This window comes from Sinohyriopsis cumingii, chromosome 8 (assembly GCF_028554795.1).
Source record: "Sinohyriopsis cumingii isolate HCF-2022 chromosome 8, ASM2855479v2, whole genome shotgun sequence".
Classification (NCBI taxonomy): Eukaryota; Metazoa; Mollusca; class Bivalvia; order Unionida; family Unionidae; genus Sinohyriopsis; species Sinohyriopsis cumingii.
Window position 1 is genome coordinate 119,620,983 of NC_142968.1, and position 24,070 is coordinate 119,645,052.

General features: G+C 37.5%; 1 protein-coding gene across 7 annotated transcripts in view; it reads right to left on the bottom strand.

Moving 5' to 3' along the window:
• Positions 1–24,070, bottom strand: part of LOC149794503 (sushi, von Willebrand factor type A, EGF and pentraxin domain-containing protein 1-like) — a 184,760-nt gene that overhangs the window by 24,937 nt on the left and 135,753 nt on the right. For 4 of the 7 annotated variants that reach the window (XM_089968753.1, XM_089968751.1, XM_089968748.1 and 1 more), the window contains 6 exons: positions 11,720–11,989; positions 10,989–11,162; positions 9,886–9,996; positions 9,001–9,186; positions 7,551–7,754; positions 6,538–6,714 (listed from right to left, as the gene is read on the bottom strand). In XM_089968753.1, coding sequence (XP_089824879.1) covers positions 6,538–6,714; positions 7,551–7,754; positions 9,001–9,186; positions 9,886–9,996; positions 10,989–11,162; positions 11,720–11,989 — 1,122 coding nt within the window. Of the gene's footprint in view, positions 1–6,537; positions 6,715–7,550; positions 7,755–9,000; positions 9,187–9,885; positions 9,997–10,988; positions 11,163–11,719; positions 11,990–24,070 lie in introns of those variants that run through there. The other 3 variants (XM_089968749.1, XM_089968752.1, XR_016423037.1) reach the window with 3 other exon arrangements.

The following is a 24,070-nucleotide window of genomic DNA, read 5'->3' on the forward strand; positions in this document are numbered from 1 at the left end:
CCGTACGGCAACGTAAAGTGATTGGGAAGTCACACTCGCTTCTGGTACACGATTTGATAGACTTTTTCCAAGGGCCGACTGACGATGTGGTGAGTGGGTAAACGTACAATCTTGTTCGGTTGATAGGTGGTCACTTTAAAGTTTCCATCCTCTCCCGATTGCAAGGCTTCTTTCAATACCCCAAAATTGACCACTCGACTGGTACGATGATTCAGAGTCAATCCTTTCACTTTGCACGTCGTGTGCACTTCTCCTTGTTTGTCCCGGTATTCGTAGCCGTAATTTTTGGGACCACCACTGACGAAACTTAGAATCTTGTCGTCGGGATGCTCGTCTGTCCAGGCTCCTAAACGGTCTCCTTCGATGTCAGGGTGATGTTGAATCGGGTGATGGATGTAAATGCAACTGTCCGTGTCAAAGTACAGGACGCGTTCTTCTAACAGTTCTAAAGCTTCGTACAATTTTAAGCGAGCATGAGCTGTCACGTAAGCCGCAATGATGACATTTCCAAAAGGGTCGTCTTGTACAAAGTCCAGATCTTCTTCGTAATTGACCAAGATCAAATTCTCTCGAACGACGTCCACGTATTTCATGTATTTGGTTTTGTCGTGAATCATTTGGAAGTAGCGGGAAGGTTCTGTCAAATATTCCGTCTTGGGTAAACACGGTCGTTGTGCCATTTTACCCCACAAGCAATTTAACATCACTTTGGCAAACGATCGCCTACCTTCGTTTTTCTCGATGTGGTCTAAAGTGATGCCTTCTTGTTCGTAGTATTTCTCTTTGAATTTTATTTGGTCTTCGGGAGTGTGACACCAGGAAGGATAGCCGCTGGCTTCTTGCTTCAGTTTCAAAAAGGCATCCACGTAGTCGGCGAAAATGCCTTTCTGAGTAGGGTCACCCTTGTGGTATTGTTGTGTCTTGGGAAAGTGGCAAATTTCGTACACTTCTAACAGTTGGTATCCCATGTCCAGAGCTTTGAACAATTCTACGCTGACCCAGGTTCCCGTCAAGGCCCGTTCTTCCTGGCTGTGATGGCAAGGTTGGTCCTGGTTGCACGTTTCGGCACAAGTACGGCACAAGGGAAACATCAGTTTGCCTTGACAATGGTGAGGTAAGACGGGATGGTATAGGTTCGTGGGAGGCAAAACTTTACACTTGATCAAGCCTTCGTATTGTCGAATGTTTTTCAGGTCGATGTGTTCCGTCAGCAATTGCGGGTGCCCTACAGGAAAGCGACAATATTTGCACACGTAGGGATACAGCGAACACACGTCCAAGTATTTGATTTCTTCTCCTTTCTCTTCGTCGGCTTGGTACAGCAAACAGGTGGCATTGGTCCTTCCTCCGTACAAACTATCCCTCGGGTTTAGGGGGTCCATCAGCTTGTAACTTTCCACGGCACGTTTAAACTCGGGATCGATTTTCAAACGGTGATCGTATTCGTGTTCCCACATTTCCACCACTTGGTATCCTTGCTGTTCTAACTTTAGGCGCCGCTGACAAGTGTCCTGGTACAGGTCTTCCATGGTCCGTTGTAAAAACTGATTTTTAGTGTCACGGTCAGGGTAACAGACGGGACATCCGTGAAATAAGCAACCGTTAAACTCGTACACGATCTTGGGGTTTTCTAAGTCCCAGCCATCAACCGAATACGTTCCGATGGTCTTTTCGCCCCCTCCGTTGCGGGCATGCTGAATCCACTTGTCTTCCTTGTCGCACAAGTAATGTAACCAACGTAGGGCTTTGACCGAGTATTGACGTTTGACATAGTGGGTCGTTTGAGGACTGATGACAGCCACGGTGTTTTCAGGCATGAATCGTTGGCGGTACACTAAGGAACACGCTTTGGCAATGGTGCAAGCTTCTTTCAAAGGATCGACCCCTCCGTGTTCCATGAACAGTTCTCGAAATTTTCCACAGCAACGCCGTAAAATGTCCACGTCGGAACGACAATACTTTAGCATTTCTTCCTGAAAGTCGAAAGGGTCCGAGGCGTGAGCCTGGTACCAAGCGTAGAAAGCTTCTCGTTGTTCGGTACGCATGTTGTCGGGGTCGTAATAGTGAGCCTCAGGTAAATGGGGTAGAACGGCGTGTTGATTGGCTTCCGTATTGAAAAAGTGTGGAAAGTACCCTTTAGCCATTTCTGTCATTCCAAACGTTTTAGGCATTCGACTCAAAGGCATGGCCAAATAGCTCATCGAATCTTTAAACTGTACTTGTCCCACTTGCATGAAAATGATTTTGGCTCCGTTCAAAGTCACTTTAGGACGTTCGGTGCCATGTTCCGTATAGTATCTGAGAAGAAACTGTCCATCGTATCCGATGAAATTGTGAGCCATCACCGTGGCATGGCGATGACAATCTCGGTAACGTTCGATGTCTTCTTTGCTCCATGTCTTGTCGATGGGGTCTAAGACCCATCGAGCGAAATCGTCTAGCGTCTTTGGTCCTCGAAAGATTTTTTCACGCTCTCCGGGAATCTTGCTGCAGTGAGGGCAATGACTGAAGATAGGTTCTTGAATGCACTTCTCGCACGCTCGATGAGCCACGCAGAAATTAGGAATGTGAATGCCAGTCTCTTGCATGCATTCGAAATCGAAAAAGATGAAATTGCCTTTCTTCTTGTGACCGTCCTCTTTCTCTGGTGGGGGTTGGTATTTTTGCACGTAACATTGGTGTTCCAAGTCCACGATGTGGTGACAAATGTGACATTTTTTCTTTCCTGAACATACGTGTGCCTTGGTATTATTGGTACGTATGACTTGTTCACACGTAGGGCACAATCTCAGGAGTTGACAAGCACATTTCTTCTGTGAACCTTGCGTTTTCAGATGTTGTTGGTAACAGGTAGGGCTGACAAACGTGCGCAGACAAGTGGAACAAGGCACTGGTTCTTCGCTCAGACAGGGTGAAGAAGCCAAACATCCTCGGCATTTCGATCCACAATGTTTGTGTTGCTCTCGATTATTATAACCACGGTCACATTTCTCACAATAATAAACATATCCCAGGAATCCAGTGATACTGGTAATGGTATCGAAATGTTCATCGTGATGATAAAGGTGAATGTATTTTTCGTCCTTAAAGTCTTGGCCTCGAAACAACAGAGGTCCGCGCACTTCTTGAGGGTGCACTTTCAAGGTGTAGCGTGGAGCTAGGACATCTTGCAATTTTTGCATTTCAGGAATGCCACAGGGTGCATCTTTGGACAGGCCAGCTTGTTGCAACAGGAGTTCTGCTTCGTTTCGTTGTTTGGCTCGGTCCGATTGTCGAATAGTTTTCCAGGCTCTTTTCCATTCTACCGTGTCGTTCTTGTTGGCATAGGTTCGTCCCACCACGATGGCACGGGCTAAACACATCTGGTCTTGAGGGTTGTGAATTTGGACGAGGCTCTTTTTGGTACTGCGAAGTTCGTTCACCAATAACACCTTATTGCGTTGTCCAGTCCCTTGAGGAAGAGAGACGTGAGCCATTTTCAGTGTGGCTTTACCATCGGTGATGTCAAACTGGTCATTAGATTGTTGTACGTGTTGAATCTTGTCCATGATTTTGGAAGGGGTTAGTTCTGCGGGTCTGCTAAACTCGATCCAAACAGGGGATTTCAAACCGTCGTGATCTATGGATAGTGTCAAGCGATCGTCTTCTTTGGGTTGACATTGTCGCTTGAGTGAAGTGAGCAAAGAATCCCACATCTCGGTGATAAACCCTTCTGCTTTCTCCAAGGGTACGTCGGCCTTGAAATCTTTAAACTTCACCGTGTAGGTGTAAGCCGTAGTTCTAAATTTTCTAGAGGAGCGCTTTTCCGTCTCTCGAATGGAATAGTATTTTTCAGGGTTGAGTAAGGGTGACAAACTTGGTTTAGAGGGTTCGGATTCTGGTTCACTCATGTCCTCTTCAAAATCACTGGCATGAATTTGTGCCAAGATTTCAGCCCTGGTACGAGGCGATAGATCACGTTTCTGCCTCTTGCTTTCTTTTTCTTTCCTCTCAAATGAATGGGATCGTTTCATCTTGAGTGAAAAACGTCAAATGACTCAAGTTCAAACACCATAGACTAAGTTATAGTCATGGCAGACTAGCGTATATAAAAGGGTGTGTGTCTTGTTCTTTCACTATTCATTTCACTCTCCAGCCGAGCACAACGATGGAAGAGACTAACCAAATCGAACGTTTCGTCAGAGCTTTGCGAGGGGTCATTAGAAAATTCTCTTCAGACCAGCCTACGGACTACTCTCCTTCCTTTCGAGATAAAAGTCAAGATACTTGCTATATCTGTCAGAAGAAAGGGCATTGGTCTTCAGAGTGTCCAGACCGTCAAAAAAGAACGAAAACAGGGACTAAAAAAGACAAAAGTCAAGATACCTGTTATTATTGTAAAGAAAAAGGACATTGGTCTCCATATTGCCCAAAAAAGAAACAAGAGGAGTCAGAAGAAAAGAAGGATTCTTCAGAAGAAGAGAGGGATTCTTCGGACGAAGAGAGGGATTCTTCAGAGAAAGACGAGGAAGAAAAAAGACAATTCTATTTACAAGAGGCAAAGAAACACGAGAAGAAGAGAAGAAGGGAAGAAAATGAGAGGAAAGAAGAGGGAATGAAGGTGAAGAAATTCAAAAAAACAGAGAGACTAAAAAAAGAAGAAGTCAATGAACTTTTTATTAAAGTGTTGTGTTGTGAATTGTGAATTGGATTGTAAAAAATGGATAAAAGAATAAATGAATGATATAAGGTAAGAGTCTTTGAGTTATGATTTTAAAATAAGAACGTACACTCACGCACTCATACACAGACACGTACCATAAGGGTAAAATGGGTGGGTTTATTTTTGAGTTATTGGCAAATTGAAATTGTATATCTTTTCGAGAAATGTGGCTGGCCCTGAAAAGGGCCTTTTTTATTTCGGTGCAAGGGTGAGTTTAACCAATCAACTTTAACTGCCTTATGCCTTTGCCACGGCCAAGGCCTACTTCTGAACTGCGTAATGTTGATGATTGGGTTGAAATCACTAAGGGTGGTACGGTAGGCTTAGTCACAGGGTTAACGTGTTTAGCTCGGGAAGGTCGTATTCTCTTCGGTCGTGATAAAGAAGTCTGATACATTTGTTTCAGACTTCTTAACTCCGCTAAAATGTCCAACAGTACCGTGACCGTTTGATTTTCACCCTCTTGTTTCTTTGCTGCTACTTCTTCTTGCTGTTGTTGCTGTTGTTTTTTTCTTACCTCTTCTTCTTGCTGCTGTTGCTGTAGGAGAAAAACTTGTTCGGCTTCCTTTTGTCGTTGTATAAATTTCTCCAATTCTTCTTTCTGTCTCTGTCTAAAATTCTCCACTTGCGGTAATGAAGAAGGTAACACAGGTTCCGGAACAAATTCTTGCGAGGAGAGAAAATCCACAAAATCCCAATTCACCTCTTCTGAAAGTAAGTCCGGGTTCCCTTGGGCGGTCTCCCCTGCTGGTGCACCCCATTGGATCGTTTTCTGAGTTTCCGTCATGTTGAATCACTGTCGCATAGATTGACTGCACACAAGCGCTAGCGAATCTATATTGACTACGTGACGTCACAGACTGCTCTCTTCGGATTGGATGCGGGCTGACTGAATTCTGTAACGCGTGTTCGGATTGGTGAATGAACTCAATCCGTTTCAATCCTTTCTGTCCCTATAAATAAGCGCAGTTCACTGCATTGATTCACCTATTCTCGGAGCCTCAACATGTGGACCGACGTTGAATCTTCAACCCTTGTGTCAACAATGATGTTCAGGACGGACATGCTCATGTATGTCCGATCCAAGTGGACCGTTGTCCACAGGACCAGCAGCAGCCTGTGGATAAGAAGAGTCTATATAGAGAGACAAGGTTGCCTCAAGAGGACTCTGATGTATGGCCCTGCTGTAAGACGAAGTTTGAGGACAAGAAGATGTCGCAAATGCCCTTTATGTTAAGGGCATATTAACATAAACCAAAGGCCCTTTTCAGGGCCAGCCATATATCTCGAAAAGAGATAGCCTTTCCATTGCCTACCCCTTTTTTTTTAAAAAAAAAAATCCCATGTTAATTTCCCTTGTACGTATATTAACCCACAATTTATTCCCATGTTAAATTTCCCTTGAGGCTAATCTGACCCACGATTTTTCTCCATGTTAAATTTCCCTTGAGGCTAATCTGACCCACAATTTTCTCCATGTTAATTTCCCTTGAGGCTAATCCTACCCACGATTTTTCTCCATGTTAAATTTCCCTTGAGGCTAATCGGACCCAAGGGTGTTTTTAATGCTAATTCCCATTGAGGCTAATCCTACCCCCTTTACTACTCACCGTATCAATTATAAATTGAAGATCTTAATGTTCATTCATGTCTCATAATGGATTAAATGCAAGAATATGATTGGTCCTCTTTGAACACATCTGCACTACTATCGCAATGTAATGTCCGTCCAGACTTTTCGATACATTTTAACGTGATGAACATTGGTGGCGGTTCAATTATCACGTTTATAATAGCGGCAGTAAAACGGTCAAATTTAATTTCTTGTTACTTACATGATGTACATTGTGCATTCCCATGCCACGAGCCATCTTTAAGACACAAAAGAGATCGCTCCCCAACAAGATGAAGACCTTCCAAACACCCAGTCAGAGAGACGTTTTCGTTTACTGCATAAGTCTCCTTCCATGGGTCGACTATCACATTTCGTATGCTTGGAGCACCACATGAAACTGCACAAATGCATGGAAATGCTTGTAAATAAACGAAGACATCCTAAGAGAGATGAAGTAATCAACCGAATTATTTTTGCAAATATATCTGACAAAACTGATTAACGAATAGGAAACATAAGATCATAAAGTATGCGTAACTTAACATTTATATGTGCTTTAAATCAAAATATATCTTCACTGGTACGTATGTATCAACTTTTCCAAATTAGGGTCACTTAATTTGCCAACGTGTGCATAAACCTTCCTCAGTCAATATTGGAAAAACGTTAAGAAGTATGTAATTTATAGGTAAGATCGCTAAGAGAAATGTTAACTCTTGGCATGGGCAATATATAAGACCGATGACAAATGAAAGCCTTTGTCTTTAGTAACTTATCATCAGAAATTCTAGATAGTGTGATCTGGCTCCTTACTTATAATATATGAATTTATTTCTATACAGATTTTTGTATCCTGTTAGTTAGCTAATATAATTGCAAGAATCTTTCAAAAGCAATGCAGATATAATAGCTTTGACAATTATATAATTCTGTCATTACACACTAATGCTAATTTGAAAGGGAAACATTTTACCAGCTTTAAAATGTGAACATACATTCACACATGGGTGTTTTTTAAAGATATTAGTACAGATTTAAGTTATGTGGAGCTCACTGCCTTTATACTAAAATTAGTTCAATATTGTTGTGAAATCTCCAATCTGACATACAATAAAAAATAAAAATAAATATTTACGAAAATATTTCATTTGTAAGTATAAGTATCAAATAACATATATTTGCAGATGACGTTGAGGTGTATGTGTATACGAAACATGCTATATCACACATTACCTTTTTTCTCACATCGCGAAATATCTGGTTCCCAAACACCATTCTTACACATGCTAACATCCGAACCTTCGGAAACTGGAATATATCCTTCTTCACAAGTCACTTTGATCCGTCTACCAGACGAAACCGGACCAGGGGTTACATTGTCTCTTGAAATATTATAGCTGTACAGTGTACCTGGTACGGATTGCAGTGAACACGTATCTAAAATAATAATATGAATAATGATAATAAAATTACAAGGAAGAAAAACAAATCGCACAACTGCTAGGTAAGGGGGAGGGGGCCTAAATAACGCATAGTATACATGATGGAGTTCTACTTCAGGAATAAAACAGAACAATGTGACAATATAATCAGAATTTACGAAATATAGTCATGGTAATGGATAACACTTCCTTTAAAAACAAACGGATGTCATATGTTTCATCGACTTCCTTATTGTCAAATGCACAGTATGCAATGATCGATGCATTAGGATATATGATTTATGTAGAAACACCCAATACCGATATTAATAAAAGATGCTGAAATAAACAACACAAATGACGATATAATATGCTGTCATAAAGCAGCGGACCTATAACAAATACAAAAGTAGCGACCATTCGAAACCAAGTAACGACACGTATAGTGAATGCTCACCTATACGAACAACGATATAAATCGTATGGCCTTTTTGGACCAAGCCACACAATCGGAGTAAACAAAACTTAAGATCAGTTCATACAGTCTGGAAAACGTCCGAGTTGAACGTTGGTGATCAAAGAGACATTTGATACTACTAACAGAGTAACGGAAAGAAACAGTTTCACCAAATCCTTTACTGCAATGGCCCACCACATGCGAGCTTTATAGAATATGGCCAAATATATTAGTAAACCATCCATGACAGATTAACAGCTCACCTTCAAGACAGAAGAAAAAAAAGATAGAGAATTTCAATATGAGTGACTAACGTTGATCTACGCCCGGTGATGAGGGAAAAGGAGAAACGTCAAACACTGAACGATTATACACCAGGACTGTCCCTTGAAATTTAATGACTATTAATTACATATACTTTATAGTTCCATCTAGTCAATACATAACTACTCCCAAAAGTGCAAAGGTATCACAAACGAAATTTTGAAGGGACTAACGAATGCATAGAGTTCCGGGAATGCGGTGAAGAAAAGCATCCAGATAATGTAGATATCTTTATTTTGGAGCAATTTCTAAACCAACTGCAATGAACGTGTCTTATAATGTTTTTTCGCCAAATGTAGTTACCCACAAGACAAACGAATTATCATCTACTTATATTCTGCCCAAAGTTTCGGAGCATTATTCACATACGCAGAATCCACCGATCGATAAACGCATTTATGAGACTCCGGAATCTCTGACAATAACATCAACTTAATCAAACAAATGTACGATTAATACGGTAAGCAAAGGAACCGTTCACCATTACTTTGACAAAAAGGTTTCCATGGTTTCCAAACGCCATTATTGCACGTTGCACGTTTTTCATCATCGAAGGGTGCTTGTGATTTATTACAACTGATCTCCACAACTGTTGTGTGAGAAAACTTTCCTTGAACGACACCAGTCTGAATAATTTTAACGTCATCGGCTAATGATTCACATTCACCTGAAAAGTCAAAATAAAAGGGAACATAATGGATTCCATTAAATGGCTAATTCGTATCAAGACAATTCTCTCATTGTTTGTTTCGTGCATAACTTTATTTCACTTGTCGTTTCATTATTTTGTTTCAGCGAGTGTCTCTTGTTAATTTAAACATAAAAGTTAGCTGAAAGTAAATTTAAGTAAATATAATAGCTGCCAGGACTTGCAACTAAGCACCATAAACCAAAATCCTATAAATCGTGAGTATAAAGTATTTATTTTAAAAACACATAACATCCTTACACTGCTTCTCTTTTAAAATATTCTAAATAATATCGTTTGCATGCCTTGACAAAACAGCATCATTTTGTATGAAACTCCTACAAATTGTATTTCTCCATAATCGCTACCTTTGTGAAAGTAGGATTTGAGCTAAATTGCCAAATAAATGATGGTTCTGACTAAAGGAGAACATAGTGGAACACAAATTCCTACCCAGAAATAGTTTGTGGGCAATATTAAATTCTCCAAATCTAATTACTGTGTATTTGAGTGAGATTCAGAAAAGTTGTTCAAACTTTGCATCACTTACATTAATTAAACAAACATGGGTAGTGGTTAGCTTAATAAAAGCTTAGCTTACAATATTAAACATGGAAACAATATATCTAATTGAAAATAATTAGCATTCCGTTTCACAGCTAGAAGTAAATAAACTACCTTCTGATTCGACTTTCTCGTCACACGTCTTTCCGGAGAATCCTTCTAAACATCGACATTCGTTGTCTCGCACGCACTTCCCATTTATGCCGCATTCAGGGCTACATATTGCTGATAGAAAGAAAATAAATTTCGCACTGAAAACGCTATTGTCCTTTTGAACTGTTCGATTCAGTCAGAGACATAAAATAGAAAAACACCGGAATTAGTTTTAAGAAAGAGCTAAACTTGATTACACAATCAACACCGACTGATGCAAGTTGGAGTACACATTTAGTGAGAAGCTAATGTCCTTATTATCTGTGCTGATGGTTTGTTCATTTGCTTGCTTCGGCAATAGTAATATAAAATAAAATTGTACGTGTCTCCTAACTCACTCAACAGGATTTGTATTCATACAATCAGCGTATTACTTCAAGTGCCGGAGTCATTAATAGGGCATACCGTAATCAATAGGTGTTAACTGTGTTCAAAATAAAAATGTGGCGAATCAAACGAAATATAAATACAATATTCAATAATAATCGCAGCTACTGACAAAGCAAATTATAAATCCTGTGTACGGTGACCATCAATCTTATCGACTTATGTGAAGGATTATATCAGTTTGACTATAAAGAAGATATTTGAAGATGCTATGTTTTCCTTTTTAATTTTCAAAGCGTATCTATTGAATGAACTAATTTATCAGGACACACCTAATTGCATTATATTATTTCTTTCTTGACTTTCCAATATTCAGGTTATATTACACATTCGATCTATAAATATTTCACTGTTAAGAAATATATTTGTTTCTTTCGAACGTTGATATTTACACTTGTATGTTGTATTTCAGTACCTACTGCAACACACACACACACACAAACATATATATATATATATATATATATATATATATATATATGTGTGTGTGTGTGTGTGTGTGTGTGTGTGTGTGTGTGTTTACTTTTTAGAGACCTACAGGCTGTTATTACCTTTAACACGTGTGTAAGAGGCCATATCGTCAATAATATGACAAATAATATTGCTGTACATCACTTAAAATTGCGCGTTGACATTCGGGGCTTATTTTCCTTTTTTATATTTTATTGCTTTCATACCATGTCTGCAAGTTGAATTTCCTAACCAGGTCCCTTCTTCTGAGCAAACGAGATAACTCTGGTTTGCCAGCATGTATCCGTCATCACAAGAGGAAACTCTAACACTTTGTCCAAACAGATAATTAGATTGTTCTGGTTTGACGGTTCCGTTAAGCGAAGGATGCTTACATCTGACTGAAATGTAATTCAGATATTGAAAAAGAATTCTATTCTCAGCATGAAAAAAAAAACAATTCTCAACATGAAATGATCTTAAGCCTCTTTATTTTAATTTTATTCATAGCGATAATTAACAAATAATTATACCACACCTGAAGATAAACAATGTGTACACCTTCCTTAAATATCCATCGTAATATAGGTATGGTCAGATAACATATTTGTGAACTAATACACAACTGTATTTAAGATCATATTCTCTGGTCACTTTTGATCTGTAAATTCCACCTGGGTTATCCGAATGGTTTGAATTACTTATGGTCACTAAATTTGATCTAATTTGTATCCATTAACATTATTGGTCAATGTCTATTTTTAACATTGTAGGTATATTGCTTTGCATGCTAAACACTAACCTGTCTTTTTTAATCAAACAAAGGAATTTTCTGCCTTTTAATTAATGCAGTTTTGTCTTAATCCAATACAGGAATGCAATGCTATTGGATCATTTCAGTACTTTATTTTCTAACTCACTGTTGGAATTTTGTGTCATTTGATTATTATTTACTTACTATGTTCTAAACCATTTAAGCTCCTTAAAGCCACGGCTACGTCTCTTTTCTGAAGTGTTTCCATTACAATGATCAAATCTGGTATAAGCGATTTAGGTTTGTCTCTCATAACAATATCCCTCCAATACTGAAGAATATGTAATGCATTCCTTGAAGGTTCATCATCTGCTAAAATCACTTTGTTGGATTGAACCCCCAATGCTCTGGAAAGGTATGCCCATATATCGGCAACACCATCGGCAATCATTCGTAATGTTACATCCCTTAATCCTGTAAATGTCGAAAATATATTTATTAAACAACACTGTTCATTAAAGACCAAACTCCTATATAAATTTGTTTGGGCCTTCAAATGTGAGTCACCCTTTCAAGCCCTAACTATATATATATATATATATATATATATATATATATATATATATATATATATATATAGCAGCAGAAAGAAATCACAGACCAGGATTTCCCGTCAAAATGAAACCTTCTATAGAAATAATTTCGTAGGAAACCTTTATTTTTATTTCTAAAAGCTGCTACGAGGGGTTATTTTCGTCATAAACAGACCCACATGCATATGGTATATACACAAAAAACATCAGTGCGCAGACAAATTGTTTTTGAAACAAAGCAGAAAGAAATCACAGACCAGGATTTCCCGTCAAAATGAAGCCTTCTATAGAAATAATTTCGTAGGGAACCTTTATTTTTATTTCTAAAAGCTGCTACGAGGGGTTATTTTCGTCATAAACAGACCCACATGCATATGGTATATACACAAAAAACATCAGCGCGCAGACAAATTGTTTTTGAAACAAGGCCAAATTTATTTGGTCAAGATAAAAATAGTTATAAATTAAAATCATTTGTACATAAATAATAATGAGCGTCGGAGAACCACATTCTGCTAGATTAGCACGAGAGCGATTAGCGGCAATAAAAGCATATCTTCCCGTGAGAGAATCTGTCAAGAGAAAAATACGAGCATACGAAGATGCAAAACTTGGATTTAGTGAATTATCTACGGAGTTATTTAAACCGGTCACTGAAACCACCGAAAAAGTTATATTTGGAGATATAAAGGATCCTGAAGTAAAAAAAATGTGGTGTTGTTCCTGTGTTAAAAGATTGAGGAACGAATTCGACTTCAGCCAGCACCTGTAGTTCAGGTTGTAACTCAAACTACAACTGCAGATAAATCTCAGGAAGAAGAAGAAGAAGATCAAGCAACTGGTAAAGTTTCTGGAGCTGAAAAATTCACCGACGAAATTATCAATAATATAAAGTTAATGAAACCAATTGAATTAGTTAAATTTACCGCAGAAAATTATGATATAAATAGACGAAAAAAAACTTATGAAACCTGAACATGTCGAGGGTGTATCTCGTGAAAATTGGGCAAGATGGATTTTTATATATATAAAGATGTTAGTTGGTTAAAGGTGATGATCCTGAATATATCAAGTTTATTAATGCGGTAAATACTTATGCATCACTACCAAAATCAACATCGTTGCAACCTCCACCTGTGCAACCTCAACGAAAACAAATATTTCCTGAACCTCAAAAAACAACCACCTTTGCCACATAATATATTTACCGAAGAAGCTCTCGAAGAGTTCGAAGACGATGATAAATTAATTAATATTGCCATAGCTGGTTATAAAGAGAGAGAAAAATATATAAAAGATAAATCTGCCGCTAAACAACTTGAACTAGGCGATTGGATTCCCGCGGTATATTTTGCAAGTAAAAAACTAAAATTAATTTAAAAGACGAGGGATATAAAAAAAATTTTGATGAATTAAGTAAGGTAAAGAAAATGGCTCAACAACAACAACAAGATCAGCAAGAAGAAGAAGAGGAATATGAAGACGAAGATATTTCTGATTTACCACAGGATCAATCAACGATGCATAATATTATGACCACTTTGTTTTTTAATAATGAAACTCTCGAAAAAATTAAATAACCTGAAGGCTTGGAACATATAATTGGATTTCAGAATAAAAAAAAAACATATCTAGATAAAAAATATCTTAATAAGGTTGGTGATCATGACTGGATTCCTGCGCTATATTTTGCTTCTAAAAATAAGCCAGTTAATCTTGAAGATATAGAATATAAAAGATTTAGAAAATATGTATACAGAATGAGAGAAAAAGTTCTCAAACCACAAACCAAAACCGGCCGCGGCTATAATACTATTTGTCCTGATAGCGTTATCAACGATGCATCTCGTCTAGAGGTACTTATGGGAGGGAAGCGAGCCGGAAATAACTCACATGAAATAATCTATGAGGCATCAGATATTTGTCAACGATTATTTCGTGGTGGTATCATAGATGTTCATATTTATAGAGATCTCATTGATGAACGTGTCGATTAGATTAGAGTAAATAAATAATGATCATTCACAAACATCAACGTAGACCTGTACAGGTTCGCGTGGTGAATTCTCGATTGCCCGTATACAAATATATTCATGGTAACGGATTAGGCGATACAGTCGCAAGTCTTGTTACAAGAGTGGCTCCTAAAATTGGACCCGCCGCTAAACAATTAGCAATGAAAGCCATAGGAGTAATTGGCGAAAAGGTTCTCTCTAACGTTGGTAATTTAGCTAGTAAAGGTTTCGAAGCTGTCAATGGTAAAATTTTAAATTTAGTAGGCCGAAGAAAGAAAAAACCACCGCCTAAGCCAGTTAAATTACCTAGCACCGACGTAATGCCTAGCGATATTAGTAAAATAATAAATGGCGCGGCAAATCAAAAATTAGCAGAATTAACAAATCAAGAAGTCAATAAAATTGTAAATCAAGAAATTAACAAAATAGCGCGTCAAGAACAATTAACACATCAAATTCCAGCAAATACAAGTTTTATATCAGGTAATGGTCTTCGTTTTAGAAGATAATCTTTATAATAAAATGTTTGCACGGACATCTAACGAGGCATTCGACATGGACGAACCCGTAAGTAAGGACACGTCGGTGCGTGATTATCAATATTATTCGTATTACGCAGTGGATCCCAATAGCGAAAATCGCGTTGAAATTCAGGTTCATGACACAACCAGATATTTTCTTCCATCTGAGGCATTTATCGAAGTTACTGGTGAAATTTTAAAAGCCGACAATACCGCCTACGCGGATGATTTCAAAATCGGATTTGTCAATAATGGTATTATGGCGTTATTTAAGAGCGCCACATACATGATTGATGGAAGAGAAATCGAATCAATTACAGATAATGTTGATATTGCTACAACAATTATAGGCCTAGCTAGGTACTCAGACGATTTTACCAGATCGGCTGGTCCTAGTATAATGTTTGCCAAGGATAATGCTGATCATCCTGAACATGTAGCATATATTTCTGCTATACCACGAAACGTTGCTGGCGACGCTGACGCTACTAATGTGCCAGTACTCACACGTATTAATCCCAATTACAACCTCGGATTTACCACGCGAAAAGCCATGTTACAAGGTAATAGTAGAAGATTTTCCTGCGCGATTCCATTATCGCATGTATTTGGATTTTGTAGACATTTTAGAAAAGTTATTTTTGGAGCGAAGCACATAGTTACTTTTATTCGAAGGGGTAGCAATCATGCCATCTGGCGAGAAGCTGGTGCTGGTGCTGGTGATGCCGGTAAAGTGGTATTAAATAAATTTATCCTGTGGATGCCAGCAATAACTCCATCTTTGATTGAAGATCAAAAATTACTCTCATTCATGGGTCAAGGTGGTAAATCAATTATGTCGTGGTTAACAACAACTACTGACTCCATCGATGTAGATATTAACGGTATTTTCACTTGGCGTATTGCCTCACAACAAGGTGTTTCTGCACCCAGACATATCTTTATTGCTCTTCAAAACGTTAACAGATATGATCAGCAGCATGGTCATATGATATTTGATAATTTTGCCGCTAGCGAGGTATCATTAAGAATAAACGGACAACAAGAACCATCTGAAGAAATATCGATAAAGTTTGAAAATGTCTCGACAGCTCGTGCGTATCATCGCTTATTAAGTTATATGGGTCGAGATCAAAATATTGACACAGGATTACAAATATCACAGTTAGATTTCAATACTCGTTACCGGATCTATTATTTTTCACTGGAACATCTTGATTTGGTAAAACAATCTGTCGTTGACGTACATTTCAAAGCTAGAATTAACACAGGTGGACCTGCTAGAGCGATCGCGGTAATACTTAGTGATAGAACTATGATTTTAGAAGGCATTAGTGGCCGAATGAGAGTCATTGACGCACCCGTGGATAAAATGTAATCTAAATTTAGATCAAACTAATTATAATAAATGCCATACGAACATGTTAGTGTGACTCTGACTCCGGGTCAGGTAAAGAAACTCCAGTCATCGACGACCAAAATCTGTGGGGTAAAATTAACGTTAAAGAACGCTCAAATTCAAGGTGGGCCAAATAAATTATCCTTAACTAAAACTCAACATGGACGTTTTACCAAGGTTAAATTAGCAAATTCCGGCGTCCACGTTGAACTTAGTCCCGGTGCCATCAAAGATATGATTAAAATTGGTGGATTTTTTCCTCTATTAGCAGCTATTCCAGGAATACTTGCAGCGACGGCTCCGCTGATAGCAAAAGGCGCATTAACGGGTGCGGCCGGATACGCAGGTAGCAAATTACTAGAAAAAATAACTGGAGGGCGATACGGTAAAAAAAAGGTCGCGGTCTAAGATTACCAGGAACATATCTAGGATACGGTCTAAGATTAGCGCGATAACACCAATGTCAGATTTAGATTTATCCAACGAAGCAAAAAACAAAAAAATAAAATTCTTCAGAGGCGTATTTATGCGAGATCAACTTCCGGACAAACCGAACCGCGACGAATCTGGGATAATAAATCTCGATTCAAGTATTGGTCCAGGAACATATTGGGTCACTTACGCGATAAATCCGCGTGAAATTATTTATTTTGACTCATACGGGTTGGCGCCACCGAAGGAATTTCTCAATTGCGTGTCAAAATTAAATATTCCAATTTGGTATTCGACGTTACCAACGCAGACGTTAACTGATGCACCAATATGCGGTCCTGAATCAATTAATGTTCTTGATGCAATTTCACGTGCAATTGATCCGTATCACAAAACAGTACTTAAATATACATCTAACAAATATGGTTGACATTTATGGGAGATCCGCATTTAGAAAAGTGGGAATAACCGATGTTGATTTATCTAAATATGCAACGCGGGATGATCTTAATAATCTTTTATCAATAGCAGGAATGAATCCTGACGATGTTGCTATTTTTCAAGATAAATACGGAAAATTACGAACCAGTAATGTTAAAATAGGTGATATAATCAAACGAGCCGAATATAAAGCTCATGTAGGTGAATTTCTAGAAGCTCAGGAAGAAATTAATGAAATTAATGAGACAGCCGCCGAAGTAAATAAAAAAATCTGAAATTAACACAAAAATTACCAAAATTAACACCACTGTCGATTTATTTGAGGGAACTAACGCACTAATTCCTGGAATTATTACCAAAACTAGTTTTAGTAAATTTCCACCACCAACAACACCGAATCAATTTATAAATTTAACATTTACGACGGTGTCGGGATCAGCAACATGGACACAGAAAATAATACATTTACGTATACGGCGCCAATTACCGGCTTGTATCAACTATATATTTTATCCAAGGTGAGATTTAGAATTATTGCTAAAAAATATAAATGGAGACACACCAGCGATAGATTTCTTGGATTTTTAAATATTCCACTAGATAAAGATTCCGAAGAAACATTTGAGTTAGAGCCACCAGATACAGCCGCAACAACGTCAACAGATTATTGGTGGTGCATGGAATTTATCGCCGAAATACCTCATCATTTAGTTGGATGCAAAATTAATAATGACAACATATAGATATAATCAGGCGCGATCATGGCAGGATTCGCTAAAATTTTCCGTAGATGTGTATATGGCAAAAGTAAAAAAATAGCAGCGCAGATTAGTTGCCATCGATGTAGCTGTGTATACGACAAGCGCGGTTATTGCCGGCGTGGGCATAATATTATCCGCGGTAACAATGATGGCGCCGGTTGTTGTAACGATAGCTGTTTCTGCGTCAACGATGATCGCGGGTGTTCTTAGTATTATTGCAAAAAAAAATATCTTCGTCTACCAGTGAAAAATTATCTTCGTATGTAAATAAATTAAATACAGTTACTGCCGCGTATTCGAAATTATCATCGTTGCTTTCTGAAAGTCTCAATGATGGAATTATATCCGATTACCAATTCTCGCTAATGTTAAAGATTGTCGATATTAATAATGTCGGAACTAGCGCAGATTGTGGCAAACACAACGTCGTCAGTAACAACAATGATATCGGCAAGCTCGACTAAGCCAGAATTTAGCATTAATTTTCCAACAACAATTCGCGTCAACGAGATTGCACTATCACAGTTACGTGTCTATTACAGCTGGCCCAATATTAGATCAGAATCATTTGGTGGTTTATCATCGAATAATTTGCTTGTTTTCGCTAATAAAAATCGCGATGACGGCACTCCAGATTGGACCGTCGTTGGACTACCAACAGGTAGTTATCAAATCGAACAAATCAGCGAGGAACTTATTTACAAAGTGAAAAATATAACCGGCGATAAAGAACCAGGAATAAAAATATCCGTACACGAACCAACGCTAACGTCGATGATTGAGTTAAAATCACCGTATACCGTAGATATTTATAAATCCACAATCAGAACCGTATTAGGATGGCCTGAAATTGCGCCGCCAATTCCACCAGCGCCACCAGAACCTAAAAAATCTGATTATGTAACTGACAAGGGGGGTTTCGCAGCAAATATAATAGGGTCCGATATTAGTTTTATTTATTTTTATCATGGAATACGATTTGACAATAAGGATGATTATCTTCAGACCACCTTTAATTTTTATGAAAATTACATGGAATGGTACTTTTATCGCACAGTTCCACGCTTAGGTCGTATTGGACCTTTTGATTTTAAATTCATGATGGATTATTTTATTGAAATTAATCAAGAACATAAAAGAATATTACAACAATTACGGCAGTATTTTCAGGAGTGTATTTTTAACACATCCAGTTTATTATGTAGCGAGATTAACAAACTCGTAGAAACATTAAATCAACTTGCATCCGATATGGAATATTATCATCAAAGAATGATTCAAGAAATAATTAATGATGTTTCTTATGAAATAAAATATGAGAAAGATATTAAGAAGGAAAAAGTTATTGAAAAATCAGGCAATAAACAAAAATTTATGGACGCTTACAAATTGACCGATGCAACGCTGCCAAATTATAAATTTCCCGGCTATACCGCACCTGAATTAAAAAAATCTGTCACTGACACTATTGATGAGTTATTTCCGCGATTACACACCGCGTGGGAAAAAAAAATTACAACCAGCATCAATACTTAAGACAAGGAAGGCATATTTCGCCAGGCATCGTAAATATAAATGACGTTATCGCGGTTAATCTTCACGCGGATATCATTGATGGTAGTTACAGCGCAGACACATCTGTGTCAGAGCGAGCTCAACAAGGATTTGTTCTTTATTCGTTTTCTCCGGACGTATCTCCGGGATATTTAATCATAAAAGAACCGGTCAATCCGTTTTATTTGCGATGTCATAATCGATTATTATCAAGAATTAATTTTAAATTAACAAGTCAACAAGGATATTTACTTGATATACGTGGTGAAACATTAAGTATAAATCTGCTAGTGAGATCTTGATCTTGTCCACCCTAAAAAATGACATAAAAAAATAGATAAAATACAATAAAAAAGTCAAATTTATTTATTTTTTTTAATTCTCAGAATCGATCAAATTAATTCTCACTTACTAATTTTTTTAATTGTCTAGCACGAACATTAATAACTTTTCTTGATTCGTATTCGTCAGATAATTCCGATCTGATCTTTTCTACATACATAGATAGGGCAACAAAAGCCTTAATTTGTGCCTCATTAACGGCTGCCAGCGACTGATACATCGCTGACTGAATTTTCTTTATAAATTTATATTCAGATGGCAAAACATATCTATGCTCGAGTTTATTCTGAGCTAGTATTTCAAATTCAGAGATAATTTTATCTGTGTCTAAATCTGGAGATAAATTTATATTTTTATTTTTTAAATCTTCGATTGCGTCAATTATATTGTTGATATTTTCCTCGTTCATTATACAATATTATATATCTTTAAGTATACTTATTTTTGTAAGTAAAAAAATTATACTTTTTGTAAATATTGTTTTTTGTAAATAATAAAATATTATTGTTTTTTTGTAAGTTAATTAAGTATCAGCGGAATATAATAAAACCCGATCCATTCACCAAATTTATATGAAAATGTTGATTTATATATTTTTTCTGCAGCTCGTCGAACTGATGCGCGTCCGAAACCAAAATATTTTGCAGCAGAGAACATTGATTGAAACAACATTTCCTCGCCGGTTTAAACATTTATTGATTTGACGGCTTTAGGAGGTTTTTTTGAGCATTTACCGGAATTACCGCGCAAGTTATTTTCACTAGGAGTAACCGCCTGAAGATTAAATATTTTATTGTTAAGTTTATCTCCGTCAACGTGGTCAATTACAAGACCGACTTTGATGAGTCAGTTGAAACATTCGTATACAAATCTGTGATTGAAATAATTTCCCTTTCTGGTGGTAAAACGAAGGTAACCAACATTATTCATATTACCGACAGGATTTCTTGTTCTACAATGCCTGACAACACCGTCGCATGATGCCTCGTAGTTATCAACGATTGGATGACTTCTGAATTCCTCCATATATAATTATTTATTTGTTTAAATCATTATTTGTTTGAAACTTATTAGGATAATCTTCTTCACATGTAATAACCGTGGAGGATTTTTTATCATAATATCGCTTTAGTTCTCGATAGCGTTTTCCACCACATCGCAAACATAATCGGGTTTTTCTTCGTGTGCCAACTTGACAAATTATACATTGCTGTGGTCCTAAACTTCCTCCACGAACAGCCTGCATATGTGCGCCACAATAATCATTTTTACATCATTTATCACAGTAATTCATCGAACCAACTAACAGCCATTTGCAACGATTCATTAATATTTAAATGTACGTTTAAAATATAATAATGAAATTAGTTGATCTTGACGAGGCTGAATATGACATTTCTGACGCCGATCGAGCCAAGAAAGAATTTTTTGACGATGGAGCGGTTCATACGTGGTCAACTTGGAAAACTAATTCCATCGATGGGACAATGACCAAGGAGCGAGCTAAGAAAATAATTGATTATATACAGAAAAATCACCCTAATGAGAAATTTATTTTTGGAATAAAATTTATTGTACAGATGCCTGACGGCGTATGGATTATTCGTGATAAACGAGATCCTATAATTGGGGGTAAGAAAAATGTTATTCTGATGCAAACAGCCGACCCGGATTATTATTAGGCATAGATAAACCATATTACGTTAAAGCTTACCCAGTCAGCGCGGTCGTTTATGGAATTTATCGACTAAATAACAAACCGGACATTAAAAATCTGCCCTTAATGAAAAAATCTTCAGTGATAAATTGCGTAGCCGAGCGTGTAATGGAATACATAAAAAATGCAAAACGTGGATCAGGGTTGACCGCGCTAAGGTTAGAAAAAATAAATACCTGGGCAGGAACTGTTATTGATGGTGCTTCAATAAATGACGTAGCAGCGTTATCACGGTAATTAAAATTTCCCATCGCGGTAAAGACATTATCGGGAGAAATTTTGTATGATTCCGCGTATAAATCTCGAGGATCGCCAATAATAATGGTTGATCATAATTCACACGCATGGTCGCATGCGGTAACGATATTTGCACGAGAACGCGTAGTTAAAATTCTTTGCAGATAATTCTGCCGCAGATAATTCTGTGGAAGATATGTTTAAATTTATTAAAATACTAAGTAAATCAGATCCAATATCAGTTTGGTTATTTTCCAGCGAAGATAAATATGATCAATTTGTGTTGCCACGTGGTGACATTTACAGAAATAAATCTTTACATGACTCAATGAGCGAATTAGAATATAAATACTCGATAAATCCCGAGCAGTTATTGACCAATTGTTTTACCGTTCCATCAGTTGCCGCTCACGCTGCCAGAGAGAAAAATTCATGGAAGCCAACGCGATGTGAATTTCTCAAAGATGTCCAAATGAGTTGTGTTGAATATGGCCATGGCGGATTATGGAATACTAAATATGATCATGAAAATATGATATCTATCGACATGTCCGCGTGTTATCCAGGAAGTTTTCTAGGATACGGTGATTGTACTAAATATTTTGCTAAATTTGGACATCCTTGTACCGAAATGACGCGAGTGTCGATAAATGGACCATTACCTGATTTTCCCTTAACTGGATTTGCCCGCGTTGCATCATTCGAATTTGCCGATAATTTACATAAAATCAGCTAAGTTTGGTTTGGCCGGCATTTTTCACAACGACGTTGGCTTCATATAGCGCTGCTGCAATATATGTTAGATTCATCTATGTTGACTTTGTTGACGGTCAGTGAGGCAATTATTTCGCATAAAAAAAAAAAAACATCAGTGTGGTTACCGACGGATTGTGATAACGCTAAAGATATAGGTAGAAAAATAATCGGTAAATTTACTCAAGGCGGCGCTGTTGATCATAAACGTCGCCATGCTAGATTATTCATGGACGATGCTGAATTAGATTTTATTCTTAATGATACCGCGTCGAAAGGTATATTTTGCAGAAGAGAAAATATCTTCATCGACGGAGCAAAGTTAGGTACCGTAGTTAGTTATCTTGACGGAGAATCTCCTCAATATACTCATTTAAGATCGTCAATGCTAGCATATGTAAGTATTAATTTACTTTCCATGATAAATAGATTCTCTGATATTGCAGTTACGGTAGCGACTGATTCGTTTTACATTAACGATAAATACCTACCTAGGTTAGAAAATTTTATCGGAGATGGTTCATGGGGCACCTGGAGAATAAAAAATGAAGATATTCTTGGTTATTGTGAAGATGCTGACGTTGAAGATCGTGATGAATTTCACCGCGGTAACATAGAAGAAATCTCCATAGCGGTATCTGTACATGATCCTATTTCACGACATAAATTTGTATATCTGAATGGACCCGGCGGCAGTGGTAAAACTTCTAGAGTGATACATTTATTTACGAATTCAGATATGACTGTGTTAACGCCAACACACAGATTAGCACGAGAAATGAAGCAACGCGGCGTTAAATCTTGTACTTATCATAGTTATTTCAAATACAGCGGTGGTACATGGGATCCTGTACGGATGGGAGACAAATATATAAATAAGGTTATAATTATTGACGACGTTTGTACAATAAATTTATGTGTACTAAAGTTATTCCTTACATGGCTATCACAGAAAAATACCGCCGTGATAATGTGCGGCGATCATGGTCAACCAAATCCGATTGAGGGTGAATCTCCACATGCCTGGCTTAAGAATTTTGTTGATTATTATGAAGAAATTGATGCCGATTATAGATCCACAGATAAATTATTGACCGAATTTAAGAAATTAATTCGACTACAATCAGATAAAATTCAATGTGACGTTATGAGAAAGATAATCAGCGAATCATCAATGAGTGACTTTCTAAATTTATGGCGGCCTGATCATTTAATCGTTGCTAGTAGAAAAATAGTCCGTGATGATCTTCAGGTAAAATTATTTAAGTTACATCGTGAGAAATTTCCAACGCTGCCAGTACCGTTATGTTATAGGCCGGCAGATACTCGACGACAAAATATTGATGTAATTATACCAGGAGGAGAAAAAAAGAATTTGGTGTTAAATGATATTATTAATGTTGATATTGATTTTGTTAATGATGCGCTAAATGCAGAAAAATCTCCATGGAAATTAGGTCATGCAACAACGATACATTCATCGCAAGGACTAACTATAGATAGTCAAGTTTGGATTGTCGATGATAGAATTATGTGGTCAAATTTAGTTTATTTGGCCGTATCTAGGGTTAGAAAATTATCTCAGTTGGGACGGATTTTACTCGAGTGATTTCGGTGGTAATTGAGTATCGGCGGGAATTACCTGTAATTCTTCTCGAGTAAAGCCGCGTTGAGGAGCGAACGAATCTAACACGTACATTGCCGGCCTCCCAGATGATCTTGTTACGGCAGATATTTTATATGAAGTTACGCTCCAGACGGGGTCAGTTGCTCTTTTTCTGCCACCTTCA